Raw genomic sequence first — 17,598 nt, 5'->3', positions numbered from 1 at the left:
ATATTTTCAAAAAGTAACATTTTGTTCTATTGACTTACATTTTGGAATATTCTAACTCAGACATAGAAACTTCCTCTGATTTTAAACTTAGTGTATATTGTCTAAGCTGAGTGATAGTCCTTTGCTGTCACAGGGAATAGTAAGGGAGTTCTAAAATTTTGACGACAGTATTATCTTTTTTAATTGTAAGGGGACTTGCAGCCTACTAAGGTATTCTTTCAGGAGTTAAGTGGTACTTAAAACTAATTTATTTAAAATATTGATGTATTGATTTAAATTATTTTACAGTTTTGAAACTTTCAGTAAATTTGGTCTGGTATAAGAAATATGTGAAACAAGGTTCAGTTCTAGATTATATTTCACAATAACCTAAAAGAGTATTGATGATATAATTTTTTTATTTTTCCCTGTCAGTCATACTGATTATCATATTATTTTATGTGATATATACAAAAGGTTAAGCGAGTAAGACTGACAATGATTAGTATTATCTGCCATTTTTTAAATCTAAAGGTTTCAATGTGTCACTAAAATCAGTGCTGTATCTTAATCCTATGATTTAGTTCACTGTGTTGCCTACTAATCAAATGCATTACAGGTGCCTATGCACAAGTGTGTCAAATTTTCTTGTTACTGTTTAAGTAGTTAAAATTCTAGCTCTAATGAATTGAGAATGTTGCCATTGACCTCCTTGGGGTCAGTGTTTAAGCAGTGATCTTTATACAAACAAAGTATTAAGAAATCTTGGTAAATTCTGTGGTTTATTAAGAGTTAAGATTTAGTTAATTTCAGTTAATAAATTAACATATGAAGTAAGGACAAATATATACAAATACTTAGAGAACTATCGTCATGTTCTGTCTTGTTATGTGATTGTATCAATAAAATGGGAGTTTCTGCATTAGGATTTTTTTGTAAAACTAATTATTACTTTTTCTTTTCTAAGGCCTTCCTTGTGTATGATCCTTCCTAGTTTACAGTTTCTTGATGGTGAAATCTTAAACTATCAAACTTTACCCACAACTGAAAGAATCAAAGGATCAGAATTAAGAACTTTTCTGGAACTTTGTCAGGTTCAAATTGAAGAAAATGCTCTACTGAAAAAAAAGGCTGCTGAACTGGGGTATGTATTTATGTGAATATACCTTGCGGTCAGAAATATGTTTTCATGTATTGTTATTGTTAGTGTTGTTCTTGGCGCTTTATGAATTTTACTTATATTTTTGCCTGGAAATGTATTTTGTTAAGAAAGAGGTTAGAATAATTGACTTCAGTGCAAAGAGTATTTCAGACAGATATTAAAATATGTGGGCCTTGACTTTTGTTTGTTTAAGTTTGAGAAACCAGGTAGTTCAAAACCTTCAGTTAGTAGTAGTGTGTGTATGAATCCATAGACACAACATAGTACAGTGGCATGCAGGAATAGTAGCTTAAAATGTCCAAGCACATTTCAGCAAAACATTACTGTTTTATCAGTACAGTTTCAGTCACATATCTAGAGCACAGCACCATGTGGGCAGCTATAATGAGAATTAACTCCATCCTAGCCAGACCCAGTACAACTGGACATAAGGAAAAGCCTTAGTGACAAATTGCAACGGGTTTCGAAGGGACCTCTGGAGATCATCTAGTCCAACCCCTCCACCAAAGTGGGTCCACCTAGGGCAGGTTGCACAGGAACTTGTCCAGGTGGGGTTTGAATGTCTCCAGAGAAGGGAACTCCACCACCTCTCTGGCCAGCTTGTTCCAGTGCTCTACCACTCTCACAGTAAAGAAGTTCCTCTTCACGTTTAGGTGGAACTTCTTATACTCAGGTTTGTGCCCATTTCCTCTTGTCCTGTCACTAGGCACCACTGAAAAAAGATCAGCCCCGTCTTCCTGACTCCCTCCCTTTAAACATTTGCATGCATTGATTAGATCCTCCCTAAGTCTTCTCTTCTCCAGACTAAAAAGACCCAAGTCCCTCAGCCTCTCCTCATAAGAGAGATGCTCCAGGCCCCTAATCATCTTTGTAGCCCTTTGCTGTACCCTCTCCAGCAGTTGCCTGTCCTTCTTGAACTAGGGAGCCCAGAACTGGACACAGTACTCCAGTAGAGGGGCAGGATAACCTCCCTCGACCTGCTGGCCACACTCTTCTTGGTGCACTCCAGGATGCCATTTGCCTTCTTGGCCACAAGGGCACATTGCTGGATCATGGTCATCCTATTGTCCACCAGGACTCCCAGGTCTTTTTCCTCAGAGCTGCTCTCCAGCAGGTCAGCCCCCAACCTGCACTGGTGCATGGGGTTATTTCTCCCAGGTGCAGCACCCTACACTTGCCCCTGTTGAATTTCATTGTATTTCTCTCGGCCCAACTCTCCAGCCTGTCCAGGTCTCACCGTATGGCGGCACAGCCTTCTGGGGTGTCAGCCACCCCTCCTAGTTTTGTATCATCAGCAAACTTGCTGAGGGTACATCCCATCTCTTCGTCCAGATCATTGATGAATATATTGAAGAGGACTGGACCCAGTACTGACCCCTGGGGAACACCACTTGTTACAGACTTCCAGCTGGATTCTGTGCCCCTAATCACAGCCCTCTGGGTTCTGTCTTTTAGCCAGTTTTCAATCCACTTCACTGTCCATTCATCTAACCCACACTTCCTAAGCTTAGCTATGAGGATGCTGTGGGAGACAGTGTCAAAAGCCTTGCTGAAGTCAAGGTAGACAACATCCACCACCCTCCTCTCATCTATCCACCCAGTTATGCCATCATAGAAAGCTATCAGGTTAGTCTGACATGACTTCCCCTTGGTAAATCCATGTTGACTACTTCTGATAGCTTTCTTTTCCTCCATATGCTTTCAGATGGCACCCAGGATGAGCCATTCCATCACCTTTCCAGGGATGGAGGCTGACCCGTCTGTAGTTTCCTGGGTCCTCCTTCTTGCCCTTTTTGAAGACTGGGATGACATTGGCTTTTCTCCAATCCTCGGGCACCTCGCCTGTTCTCCAGGATCTCTCAAAGATGATGGAGAGTGGCCCTGCAATGACTTCTGCCAGCTCCCTCAGCACTCTTCGGTGTATCCCATCCGGACCCATGACTTCTTAACTGTTTTCTAACTTGGTCTTCCTCCACTAAGGGGAAATCTTCCTTTGTCCAGACATTCTCTGATTCCTCCAAAGTCCATGACTCCTGGGGGCTGGCCTGAGCAGTAAAGACTGACGCAAAGAAGGCATTCAGCAACTCAGCCTTCCCTGCATCCTCTGTTACCATGGCACTTGACTCATTCAACAGTGGGCCCACATTTTCTTTAGTTTTCCTTTTGCCTCCAATATAATTGAAAAGCCCCTTCTTGTTGACTTGGACATCTCTTGCCAATTTTAATTCCAAGGAGGCCTTGGCTTTCCTTGTTTCTTCCCTACATAGTCTAACAGCATCCTTGTAATCTTCCCAAGTGGTCAGTCCCTTCTTCCACTCGGTGTAAACTTCCTTCTTCCACTTTAGTTTTTTCAGAAGGTCCCTGCTCAACCACCCAGTTCTCCTGCTTCCCTTGCCCAATTTCTTGCTCTTGGGAATGCACTGGTCCTGAGCTTGGAGAAAGCAATGTTTGAATGTTGCCCAGCTCTCTTGAGCCCCCTTACCTTCTGGAGCCTTAGCCCATGGGATTTCACCTAGCAGTTCCTTGAAAAGGACAAAGTTAGCCCTCTTGAAATCCAAAGTTTCAGTCCTACTTGTTGTCTTGTGCATGCTGCCCAAAATCCTGAACTCTATCTTTCCGTGGTCACTGCAACCAAGGTTGCCCTCAACCTTGATGTCCTCCACCAGTCCCTCTTTGTCAGTACTAGGTCCGGTAGTGCTTCTCTCCTCGTTGGCTCTTCCACCAGCTGAGTTAAGAAATTATCATTAATACACTGGAGGGACCTCCTAGACTGCGTATTCCTGGCTGTGTGGCCTTTCCAGCAGATGTCTGGGTGATCGAAGTCCCCCACAAGAACCAAGGCCTGTGATTGCAAGGCTACTTGGAGCTGATTGTAAAAGGCCTCATCAACTTCTCCGTCCTGATCAGGTGACCTGTAATAAATGCCCACAACAGTGTCCCTCATATTGGCCTGCCCCTTAATATTCCCCAACAGGCTCTCAACTCTCTCATCTGACACCAGCGAGGGTTTTCAGGACATGTCCTCATTCTCTATCCATTCCTTAACATAAAGAGTGACACCTCCTTCCTCATCTATCCCTTCTGAACAACTTGTAGCCCTCAATAACTACACTCCAGTCATGGGAATCATCCCACCAGGTTTCAGTGATGGCCACTATGTCGTAGCTTTCCAGCAGCACAGTAGCTTCTGACTCCTCCTGTTTGTTGCCCATGCTGCGTGCATTGGTGTAGAGGCACTTCAGCTGGGCTGTTGGCTGCGCTGCCTTCTTAAGAGAATACCCCCTGGAGTGTCTGTCAGGTGTTTCTCTATGTAGTGCATCTAGCCCGGGAGCTGCTGGCTCATCTCCATAAGACTTTGACTGTAGTGAAGGGTCATCAGTTTGGCTCAGGGAACCAGGCTGAAGGCCCTTACTAGCACCCTGTCCCTCTGACCCTGGTGTGGTAGCCCAAAGCTTATCACAGATAAGCCTGGTATCACCTCCCTCCCCCTTCCCATCTAGTTTAAAACCCTGTCAATCAAACCTGCAATCTCTTGGGCAAGAACCTCCTCCCCGCTTTGAGAGAGGCACCTCCCATTAGGTGTTAACAAGCAGGCTTGGTGTTGTATATGCAAATCCATTGTCAAAGAACCCAAACTTATGGTGGTGGCACCAGCTACAGAGCCACGTATTAAATGACTGGATATTTCTGTTCCTGCCAGCATCATTGCCCTCTACAGGAAGGAGTGATGAAAGATAACCTGTGCCCCAGATCCCCTAACCACCCTTCCCAACTCCCTGAAATCTGTTTTTATTGACCGTGAACTGAGGTTTGCATTCTTCTGTACCTACCTGGAAAATCAATAATGGATAGTAGTCTGAAGGATGCACTAAGCCAGGAAGTTTCCTGGCGATGTCCTTAACCCGGGCTTCAGGGAGACAACAGACCTTGCTCTGTAGCGGGTCCACTCGGCATGCTGGGCCTTCCGTCCCCCTTAGGAAGGAGTCACCCACAACTGTAACTCTCCTTTTTTTCCTTGTAGGTGGGGTAGTGATTTGAGGTGTACATTTTTTTTACTGACGCGTTTGTGATGTAGGTTTCCCATCTTCTACATTCTCCCTCAACTGGCCTTCCTATTTTTTTTTTCCTGTCATTTTCTATGATTCTGTGTAAGTTTTGTTTGAAAGAGCTTGCAGATGCTTGAGGAGAACAACAGTGGGAAAAGAAATTATGTAAACGTCTCTTCTTTCCAGAATGTATGGTCTGGGGGAGGAACAGGGGGCCAGGGAGGGAGGGTTGTGGGTTTTTTTAAGGTTTTGAAAATTCATTCACAGTCTTTTACATTAGTAGCTTTGACGTGGTTGAAACATCTTGTATCAAATTTATTCTTAAAATGAATTTCTTGTGTGTTAAAGCCCTTTATGTTTTGTTTTGACTAAAAATATAATTTATGGATGATTTCAAAACCATCGAAAACTGCAGTTCATAAAAGGAACTTTAAACAATTTGCTTGTATATAGCCCTTAACAGCATAGCTGTTATATGTACACGCTGCAATACTTTGACTGAATTAATGTGACGTTGCTAAAGAACAGGCCAACAATAGAACAAACTTCTGTCTGTTTCACATCTTGCGAAGTTATGAGCCCCTGTAGGTGCGACCTCAAGTATGTAAGCTGCCAAAAGTAATCACTGCTTGCTTCCCTAATCCATGTTTTATACATCACTGCTGCCCAATTAAATTGTCTGTGCTGTTTCTGCCTGAAACTTCACTGTTCTTGCCATGCTTAAGAATGAAACATATTTTAAAGCTAAATTTCTCTGTTCTCATAAATGCTTTCTGTTACATAATCTTCAGATGTCTTGTAGTGAATAATCATATAAGAAAATAATACAACATCTTGGCTGCACTAATTTGCTTTTAGTCATCAGATATGCAAATGTTCATGGAACTTGAACTTTATAACTACTGTATGTATAAAACAGTGAAAATGACAGGAATTTCATAAATGGTATCACAGGAGAGAATATATAAACAGGGACCTCTTTCATGTATTTGTCAGGGACTTTTGTAACCTGCAGTCTCACATCAGTAATGATGCTTACAGAAGTTTCCCCAAAGACAGTACTATTACAAACAAGAGCTCTTTTAAAATTGGAATGTACAATTTGAATATTCCATGTATCAAAATTATGAAAATCAAAGTAGAGCCACAAAGGGAAAAGCATGACATTAAGAAAAATTTTAACTAGCAGAAAAAGGGGTAGAATATTATTTATGATTTAGCTGCAATGGCCAGGAGAAAACTGTCATTGCTGCTTAGAACTGGCTTGTTTCTCCACTCTGTTTTGCATCCGAGAGGTTTGTTCTGCTGACCTTTGCATTTAATATTTTCTGTCTCATTCTGACAAAATCATGCTCTCTGAATAACCTGCCAGTTGTTGCAGATGCAACTACAGAAGGAAGTTCTATACAAAATGTGTCAGCTCTGTAAGCAAGCTTCCACTGCCACCTTAAATTTTCTAAAGTTGGTTTGATTTAAACTGATTTAAACTCCACTGAAAGGCTGTTAAGGATTAATAACATGTCCTTTCCCATATCTGTTATGTTATCCTGTGCATGGGTCCTTACACTTCCTAGGTGGAGTCAGTGGAGGTTTAGTCCTTCCCACCACTACTCTTCCCTCCCCAAACACTACAGGTGAAACTGAGCAGGGCTTGGTCTAAAATTATCAATAAGACAATGATGGATACTCTTGGTGGATTGGTGTTAGAACTGAAGTTGTAGAAATCATTAATAAATGCCTGGCTTGAATTTCCAGACAGATTAAAATCTGATTGGAATGCTTTTATCTTTCCTCAAAGGCCCTGGAAAATCCTAGCACAAGTTGAGATATATTTTTGATAAAAAAGCACAGGTAGCTTTCTGCTCTTAGTACTTTCACAGTACTATCAAGGCTACTATTCTAGAACGTTTGCACATTGCCATGAAAGATCCTTCCTCTTCTACCTTGTCATCCCTTTCTCCCACTGCAAAAGAAGGGCATCCTTTGTGGCTATGCTAAAATTTGCATATGACATAAACTATATTCACTGTAAGTAAGTAAGCTGTAAGTAGCCATTGAACATGAAGGAATGTGCTGGAAGCCATAAATGTTTTGCTGTAGCAAGACTTATGCCATATTCACCTACATTTCATTACATACAAAGTGGCCAGGCAGCAAGGTGCTACCAGGATGGTCCCATATCTTGCTTTGTCTAGATGCCAATTTATGCTTAAAAATTTGGTTTTACCTTAACCAAGAAGCAATTCCAGAAGAGTTAGTGTGACCAGACCCCTTGACCTATAATGCCAAAAAGGTCTGAAAGGCAAACAACCAATTTATGTTAACTGAAAAGGAAATACTGTGGCATGAAAAAGCTTAATACTGTCGTATTTCTTACTTTGTCTTCTCTTTCCTCATATGTGTGGGTTTTTTCTGTTAAAGTATTAAATTAGTCCTGCATATTTTCCATTATAGCAGCTTCCTTTCTGTGGTTTGAATAAGCGGTTTTCAGGAGCACGTCTCTGGTGTCAAGAATGCAGTCATTTTGAGACACTGAGAAAGCTTCAGTGAGTTGATAGGATATCTCTACCCCAAGCCTATGGAGTGGGTCTTTTTTTCCTCCAGAGCTGCCTGTTCACCAAAGAGAACCACCAAGCTGACAGCCACCTAGCACTCAGCCCCCACCTTAATATTTGTTGTCTGTGGTTTGGAGCTTCACCTTTGCAGGACAACCCCAAATACAGATACGGAGCCACTTCATAATTCGCTGAGATGTCATTACATCTTCCTTTGTAGTTTTTTGAAACTTAGGGTGATCTGCCTAAAGAGGAAAGCCACTGATACACAGAGGGCAGCCTAAAAATCCTACAAAATCAGAGTATAGTTGTGGAATGCCAGGGAATGTGTCAGCTGGGAAACAGGGTGCATACCCACAGCGACAAGACCATACTTTTCAAACACTGCTTGGAAAAGCTGTCCAAAAGCAGTTTCTGTGCAAAACGTAAAACATGATCCCTGGTGACCACACAGTTACTCCCTGGTTGAATTTTCAGTTACCTTCAACCCCCCCTTCCACTTCCAGTTGCCACATTCATAGTCACTGGAAGGGTGGAGCAGCTGCTTGAGATGCCCCTGTACCTGTCAAAGGAGAGGATGCACAAGTATCCTACTCTGTTTGGGTGGTTTGCTTTTCTTTGTTCCTTTTTTTTGAGAATGAACAAGTATATTCAGGATCTACATTTCATACAGAAATTTATTTTGCTCAATATGTATAAAATCTTCTGGGTTTGTTCCACAATATTTTAATCCTCAAACAAACAAACAAACAAAACAAAAACAAACCAAAGGAAAAAAAAAAAGGTGGGAATGAGCTTTAGGAGTTTTTTTCTTTCTCACCATAATATGTTTTGTAGATCTTTGATAATGATCTTATACCAAATTTATCTTCTTAAATGCTTTAACTAATTAAAAGTATTTAACTAAATTGTTTAACTAATGCTTTAGGTATTTCATGTTGAAGAAATTGCTATTCTTACTGTGTAGTAGGAGAGAGATAGAATGTGTTAGACCCTTGAACAAACATATGCATTGGTTTAAATATTTTTAGGAATTGTCATTATTGTGGAATTAACAGGGGTAGGAGTAATATTGTGTAATGGGCAGTCAAATGTACAGCTAACTCCCAGTGAGTTGTGCAATTAGGCTGCATAGATTTGGTTTCCAATTTAGCCATTCATGTTTTGTCCAATAGCACTGAAGTTTCACTAGCAGGGGAAGAGTTGGAGTCTTTTTTTACTCTTGTAAGATCTGATTCTATATTTTCTTAAAAATCTAAAAAGCTCTTAGTTGAACTTCATTAGAGGAAAAGTTGCATAGGTAAAGAGTCTTCTCACAATAAAATGTTACAAAAGTTTCACCTTTCAAGAATGATGAACAGGAAGGAAAATTCTGTTATTCAAACTATAATCTGAGGACCTGATTTTTCCAGACTCCCAGGAGAATTGAATTTATTTCTACATTTGCTGTTGGATTGCTGACCTAGAACTGACTTTGTGCTCCTCTGAAAATAGCTCCAGATTACAGAACTCTGCATCTATCTATGCCATCAAAGGAAAATGTTCTTGTGATTCCAAAAGTAACTGCTACATAATAGAATGGACAAACACTGTCAAAACACAGTCTTTGGAATGTGTAACGATTAGTCCATATTTGCTCTTACTCATCCTCATCATTTAGATGGTGTAGCACAAAGTACTAATGAGATCCAGACTTCGTAGATTAATGTTGCTTCAGTCTAGCAGCTGCCCTTATATTGATAAATATATCTATACTTAAAAGTTTATGTTTTCCTTAATTCTCTCTAGACATTGTGGTTTGTTGGTTTGAATCTAAGTTTGGGGTTTGTTGTTGTAGTTCTAATCTAAATTTTAAAATTACTGTTATTTTTATATTAGCTTTCATAGTTTCCAGATAAAATTGGATTATTAAGGCTATTACAGGATTTATAAAAAAATTGACTCAAATCCTCCAAAATGCCTCTAACCACACTGAAAATTAATAGTGAAATGTGTGCCCTAATGCCTATTTCAAACAGACTGAAATATTAAAAAAAAAGAAGAGTAAAATAAGGAATCCAACATATATGAGTATATTGTAAATACTGCCAAAAAAAGAAGAATGCAATTCAGATTTATAAACATTGAAACTGGCTTTCAATCTGAGTAATTGCTATTCACCATAAGAATATGGAAACATGTAAGGATACTTGAAAAACAAGGTGGTTTAGAAAATAATGGAGCAATTTATTATTTTTTTTAAAGCATTCTTACAATCTGAAACATAGGTAAAATAAGTTTTGTCTTTTTTTCAGAATTGCCTCTTCTATTGATTCTGCACAGGGACAATGCTGGTATTTTAATCAGGTGATGAAACTTAGTATTAAACATCGATATGCACATGAGTATGGTGAACTAAACGGTACTGACAGAGATGGACCAGAAGCACTGCAAAAGCATTTAAAGCAAACGTCCACTGGCTGCCTACAGGAAAATAACCTCTTTATCATGGGTGCGACAGAAAATAAACAGGTCCTGTTGGATCCTTCTGAAAGATGGATTACTACTGACCATATTCAGGCCACATTCATTAACTCCTCCATACATGTGCAACCAAAGGAAAATAAAGAAGATCAGAGAGTGAAGCAGAAGAGCACTGAATCTTGTATTAATTACAGTGAGGAGAGCAAAGGCAACAATAACATGTCAGCCCAACTCACATTGCAACAGTCAGTGATAGTAGAAAGTAACATGGGAAGAGATCTTCAACGTTTTGAGAATGATACAGAAAGGTAAGATAAATGTCAATTGCTTTCAAATAGAGTATACAGATAGGCAATAGGAGTGAGGATTTCTTGTTTAAAACGGAGGCACATAACTTGTAGTAAGAAAGCAGCACTTTTAAGCTTATTAAACAGAGTTATTGTATGGTGATGCACACTAGACTTCCATATTAACAACCATCCTTTGGGATATTCTGTCAGTTGATATATTAGAATATAGACACATATGTACTTAAAATCATTTGAAAATACTGTAGAGTAAAAGAATTTGAAAACTTTCTCTTGGTCTCCTACCTTTTCCTTCTTGCTTTGCAATAAATTTATGACACCAGTTCAATGACACATGTTAGGGACGAAAACGCTGGATGGTTTGCAGGAATTTTGGGGCACACTAAACTGCAAACTAGTTTAACACTTTTTTGCTACACTGTTCATTTGACATTCTGTATTCATCTGTGTAGAGTTTACAGGCAGTATCATTTAGAAGGCAAGAGGGAAAAGTTGCTTAAATCTACCGTCCTACTCCCTTGACCTTAGGCCACTCTACCGCTGTTGTGATGACTGAAGAGCTAACAGCCTGCCCTGCCCTTGGTACTCCTCCAACATGCCTTAACCTGCTTCTTAAAAGTAGATGCTGGGGTGAGGGGCCAGTTCAGCTTGTTCTGTGCCCCCAAATATTCTTCCCCATGAAACACACTGGTTTATTACCTCTTTGGAATGCATTTGCTGCTGCTTTGCATGGTTCTGGATGTACGATCAGGGAAAACAGAAGCTGAAATTTTTGCCCTAAAGGTGCAAAAATTTATTTATGATTTCATAAAGATGCAGTTTCAAAAATACGTCTTGAGAACACTATGATGAACAAGCATGGAAGGTGTTCTTCATGCTGTTTAGACTTACGGTAAATGGGCAGTAGTGCTTAGCAGGTAGTTAAGATACTAGTAATTTGTCATAAAATTTATTATTCAGGAAGACCATAGAATTCATCATTGCCTATCAGGAAACTGAAAGTAAGAGTACAGTAGTCTATTATGGAAGTTGAGTGTTTCAGAAAAATCTTTTGAAAGAGTTCATTTAGAGTTTTAAGTTAATGTTTTAAATAAATTCTGTAAGTCTGTTGTTGGACAGTTCTCTTCAATGCAGAATGCAAGCCATAACAGGGTGGGGGGTTTTGTTTGTTTTTTCAACTCAGCTACTGCCTTTTATAGATGCAAAGTTTATAAATAAATAATGTTTTGGGGTTGATAAACTTAAAAAACACATTTTAGGGAAAAAAATCTGACAACCTCTGAATTGTGCTTTTTTGCTGAAAAGTACTTTCTTTAAATAGATGCACTGCACAAGGAAAGAAAATATGTAAAGATTAAGGGAAATTTAGATGTCTGGCAATTGAAATGAGAATTTTGTGGAGAAAAGGATTCCAAGATAGTAAAGTCATAATGCAGAGCTGCCATTAAACTTTGCAGTATAAATTAATTGAACAGGTCTTTAGAAAGGTCGATCACTGAACAAATCTAAACAGTCTGTAATCAGTGCTTGCTAAACAATGAGCAAATTAGAGAATGCACACATATAACCAGTGAGTGTGTTAAACTGAAGGGTAAAAGTAGGCAAAAGATGAAATTGCTCTTTCTCAGTTTTTCCTGTCTATGTAATTGATGATATTGTCTCAAGCAGTTTTCAGCATTTATGCTCTCGTGTGTCTTTTTAATATGGACAGTGGAAATAAGTGGACCCCTCCAATAGTTTATTCAGTCATTGTTAAACCACTTATGCTGCTAATTCCTCCTTTGAGGAGACTCTTCCTCTCCAATGAATATACAGGGAACAGAGCCCAGAGATTAGTCCTCTTGGGTAATTAGATTTCCAAAATTATGTGATGTGAATGTCCTTCAGTATTTCTGAACATATATGTCACATCTGGATTGTAATTTCTTAACAGTTTAATGGCAGAGCTTTCCAACTGTCTCAATGTATATTGCTATGTTTTATGGTTATAGTTTGGCAGCTATGATAATTCATTTGTACTGGTGAGGTTATGTCATTCTTAAAGGTATTTATTTCTCTATGAGACTACATATGGCAGCATCAGTGATCCAGTCCCTTTGGCGGCGGTACCATGCCAGGAGGAAAACTTACTGCGCTAAAACAGAGAATCATCAGTTTACAGAAGCCTGGAAACAGAAGCATGAAGCTGCCACACGAATCCAGGTTGGTTTATGGTATTGTCTTTACTTATTTTGCAAATTTAATAAGAAAAAAAAATCTTACTAGTTTTGTGTACTTGTCATCTTCTTTCTGGTTTTGTTTATTATTTTATTAATTGTTTCATAAGTTAACATTTTTTTTTTTATTTAACCAGCATAAGCTTGATGTTTCTAGAAGAGAGCCTTCTTTACAAAGAAGTTTTATAGAAGCATAAAAATATTTTCCTTTTTTTCACCAACTATTTCTCTGAATTAATTTTGCTTGACTTAATTCTAATATTATGTTTAAGGCATATTGTGTCCATATTCTTACTACGATATGTCTGTCTATGCTATTAAATGCTATTAGATGCCAAGTAACTGGTACATCATGTCTGACATCCGTAATACTAACTACGCTTCCCATCTCTTCTTTCCTACCTATTTATCGCTTTCCTTGTCTCCCCATCTCCCAAAACCAGGATTGCCTCATCCATACTGTCATTGGAAACAGATCATGGCCTAGGCTGTCCTGTGGTAGATACTGAGCTAACAGTTAAACTGAATGCATTACTGTGTACAACAACTGAAGTCCATGCCTGGCTCTGTCTAGTTTGCTAACCAGAGATAGTATTTGCCTGCCAAGCTGCCAGGGTTCGTGGGTTTTTCTGCATTTTTAAGCAAATGGACCCTGTATTGATTTCAGATTTCAAGTTAACTTAAAAACATTCGAAATGGTAAGTCTTCTATAAAAGTGTCAACAGTGCCAAAGTGATTTAGGAGCCTAAGTTCCATTTTCAGCCTGAAAGTCGAAATAATCCTTAGTATCTATTCAACAAATGGGCAGTAGCAAAATGTTGAGTAAATGTGCATACTAAGAAAGTAAGTATTATTGACAAGTAAGAATTATATGACAGCAGTCAGTTATCTGGGAACTTGAGCTAAAACCTGTTTCTTAAATAGTGTATTGACAGTTGATCTCCATAAACTTATGTAATCCATTTCTGAACTTACCATATTTCTTACCACTTATACATATTTGACCTCTGCTGCATATTAAAGTGATGAGTTTCACAAATTTATATAGTGATTAAAATGTGCTTCCTTTCATTTGTTTCAGACCTGTTAATTTCCAAAGTTACTATGAAAAGGAAGTCTTTCACTATTTATCTTCTGTGCATTTTATGGATTTTTAGATCTCTCTTGTATCTATCCTCATATTCACTCTTTTGTAAATAAGAGTTTAATCCATTTAGTCTCTTTTCACATAACTCTGTACTTTTATCTTTTTGTCCCCTTCTCAACCTTTAGCTTGTTCTATTATAAACTTTTTTTTAAAGAAGTGACTAGAACTGGATTCCATAGGCGGATATATCACAAATTTTTGCAGTAAGACGGTTTTCATCTTGTTTCTTAAAAACTACTAACATACAATTTTTCTTCTTGATCATGACTGAGTGCTGACCTAGTGCTTTCATAGATCTGTGTTAACAGCTGTCTTACAGTTTATCTTTCTGCATATACCATTAGGATTGTTATTCTCCTTTGCTTTTGTAAAAACAAATTCTATTTGTTAAGTGAAATATATTTGTCATTTGATCACTCAGTAATATCACGATATTTCATCTGGGTGGTTATGAAGATCTATAGGAAAATAACAACAATTAAATTATAAGAAAGCATTTCTGATACATTTTATCATTTTTATAATAATCAGGAATTGTGTGTAAAATCAGTAATATTTTCAATAATTTATGCACTTAGGCAATAATTTCCTAAAAATCAATAAACTAAACATTAAGCCAGAGTATGAGATTTACCCTTCCTATTTAGTGCCTTCATTGCAAAACCATTAATTGTGGACAACACTACATTGTTCAGGACAGTGGAAATTTTTGGCATGGTGTTTAAATCTTTAGGGCATCTTGAACTCTATTGATGTCAAACACTGATTTGGGGGAAAACTGCTGTCCTGAGTTTAGTTTTCTTAATTCCATCTATGTAATTTTTATCTCTGAAGTGTTTTCCTGGATCTGATTTTACAGCTTGGCATGTGTTCCTAACACTGTTCCTCTTTTTCTAGTACTTAATTCCTAATGTTCTCCTTTTTCTTAGATATGATTATGCCTACTGGTAATATTTTTTTAAAATAAAGATCTTAGACAGTTAAGAAAGAGTAACTGACCTAGGTCAATTGCATGAGTTGTCTCCAAGAACTGCTACTTGTAAACTACAAGACATTTAGTACAAGTGTATTTTTATTCTCAGTAATTTGAAAGTTGACACTCAGCTTTTTCTTATGTAGCCTTTCCTTTCAGTTTATAATAGTCCCTGAAGGAATTGTCAAATAATTAATTAGTTGACCCAGGTTTGTAGTTGAGGGAGTTCCAGGATTCCTTTCTGCTTAGTGGTGGAGAGCCTCTTGAGTACTCTAAGCTTTAGGCATATGCTGGCATTTAATTTGTCTTGTAGTTTTAAATGTCACATAAAGTTCAAAAAACAGATCATTGAGCTATTAAACCAAGGCCCAAGATGTTTTATCTTCCTAATGGGATAACATAGAGAATCTGGATTTGGGTTTGATCTATGGCTTTGTATAACATGCTTTAAATTTTTTGTTTAGGCATTTTGGAAGGGTTTTCTTTTGAGAAAGAAACTGGCCAGTGCTCTTGCAGCTGTTAAAAGTGATGAAGTGGAGGATGACTTTGAAGAAATAAATGTGGATGATTTCATTTTTTCTGAAGTAAGCACAGTCATTAGCATAAAAACTTTGTGTAAAAAATAAATATAGCAATTGTTTACCTGTTGGGAAAAAAAGAAAATGAAAGGACTACAGGGCTAGAATTAACATGTTGGGTGTCCAGAAATAAAGAAGTGTTTGTTATGTGTAGGTCATTTAAATGTATTTGGCATGGATTGATTCCTGCTCTTTGAAATGCTCTGGTGGTTACTGTGCTATTAATGTTACACTGACCATAGAACCCAATATATTTCTATAATTAAAGGACAATCAAATGAGAATAAGGAAACAGCTACTTTTATTCTAAAGTTGTTAGCTTTTTAGTAATTTAGTAACAGATTATAATGGCAACAATATTTAAGTATGTATTTTATTCATTTTCATGATAGAATGAGAATAATAATATAGCTGAAAAAATACCCCAGGCTCCAAAAGAATTTTAGGAACAACATTACATACAGATCTGAATTTAGTGACAATTAAGTAAGAAATAAAAATGTCTGTGGGGTCAATATTGTTATTCAGTAAGCAAGGAAAAGAGTCTTTAAACCAATTTTATCTTTTATAGCCTCAAAAGCCATAATCTACATGGGAAGTTTTAGGCTCAGTATGCACAGTAGGGCAGCTGTTTATTATTTATCTATGTATTTGTCTGGAGCACTGCTTTCTCTAATTGAACAAGTTGTTGACTTCTTTTTTTGTTTTGTTTTAGCGGTTTCAGGTAAAGCAAAGAAAACTGATAGCAATGTGGCCATATGAGACCTAAGAGGATATGACTGAGAGTTTTTTCATCAACCCTTGTCTCTGAATGTGCTTATTCAGCTGCTGCATCTTTGCAAGAGCCATTTGTCAATATTCCACTGTAATTTTGCAAAGGGGATTGATGAGATAGCCCTGCTACTGGCAGGATCAGATTCTATTTAGGATCACGTGTTTGTATGGCTCATAGAGAGTTATGAAACCAAATATGTTGTTAGCTGGAGCAGTGCAGATTACAGTTGATCAGTCTTCAGTCGTCTGTGTATCAGCCTTCTTTTGTCACTCCCCTCCCCTTAGAAAATATTTGGGCTTTGTATGAAATTATTACCAATGATTTGATGACTTGGAGTAATTTTATATTTTTCTTCTCCCTTTCAGCAGCTATTTTAAGATGCATTTTTGGAATTACTGTCTTATTGTAAGAGCATGCACAGTGTTTGAGGCAGGAGTCCCAGGAATCATTTGGTAGACAGGAAATGTGTGTGTGTAAACACAGAGATCTGGCTTAAATTTTAGGATTTTTTTTTTCATTTAAATTTGAAATATATATACAAAAAAGAACAGTCTCATTAGTTGATGTTCTCTGATCCCTGGCTTCTTTCTAAAATAATAAAAAGCAGAAAGTTGAAGGATTTATTTCTTCACAGAGGAAGGAAGTATCTGTTCATATATTAAAGAAGGAAAATATCCTGTTTTGAATTATTCAGCCAGTAGGCCAGAGTCTTATATACTGTAATTCAATTGAGCCATTCTTGTTTCGCTCTGTTCGGCCCAAATAATCCCATGATTTATTCTTTTTATTTATTTATTTTTAATTGCTAAACTGACAACTACATGGGCATTTTTGTTCCATCTGTCTGTCAGCAAGGCAATCGCATTTGGGCAGGTGCTCCTGAGGCCAGGGAGAACAGGAGGGAGTGCAGAAGGGCAGGAAAAGAAGCCAGCTCGTTTCAGGGAGATTTGCACTGTATCATCCTCTGGCATTGCCACACATTTCTTCCTTTTTTTTTTTTTTTCAAATTGTTATTGAGTTTATTAGAAAAGAAATAAAACATGGGTTTAGGGACCAATTCTCGGAGAAAGTGTTTAGATTCAGATCATGACAGAAGAACCATGAGCTGATGTTTTAATTTGCGCAGCAGGCTCAAAGGCTGAGCTGGAGACTGATGTCAAATGAGCTACTCAAGCCCTTGGCTTCTTGTGATGAAAAATACAAGAACATATGTTTTCTACAGAGCAGTGTATGGGATAAATTTGCAATGTATACACCCATGAAGGATATACTTTTTTCAGTGAGTGAGCATTTCCATGTTCAAGATTGATGGCTGTAACTAGAATTATACCCTGCAATATTTGTCATATTTTTCCTCTCCTCTCCTCTCCTCTCCTCTCCTCTCCTCTCCTCTCCT

At 38.0% G+C, this 17,598-nt stretch overlaps 1 protein-coding gene across 1 annotated transcript in view; it reads left to right on the top strand.

Annotated features, from left to right (window-relative positions):
- LRRIQ1 (leucine-rich repeats and IQ motif containing 1) overlaps positions 1–17,598 on the top strand; it is a 111,460-nt gene that overhangs the window by 25,515 nt on the left and 68,347 nt on the right. The window contains exons 14-17 of the mRNA XM_014963263.1: positions 947–1,123; positions 10,037–10,513; positions 12,577–12,715; positions 15,314–15,433. Coding sequence (XP_014818749.1) covers positions 947–1,123; positions 10,037–10,513; positions 12,577–12,715; positions 15,314–15,433 — 913 coding nt within the window. The remainder of the gene's footprint in view (positions 1–946; positions 1,124–10,036; positions 10,514–12,576; positions 12,716–15,313; positions 15,434–17,598) is intronic.

The sequence above is a fragment of the Calidris pugnax genome, unplaced genomic scaffold, assembly GCF_001431845.1.
Source record: "Calidris pugnax isolate Ruff unplaced genomic scaffold, ASM143184v1 scaffold44, whole genome shotgun sequence".
Classification (NCBI taxonomy): Eukaryota; Metazoa; Chordata; class Aves; order Charadriiformes; family Scolopacidae; genus Calidris; species Calidris pugnax.
This window is presented reverse-complemented; position numbering and strand designations above follow the sequence as displayed.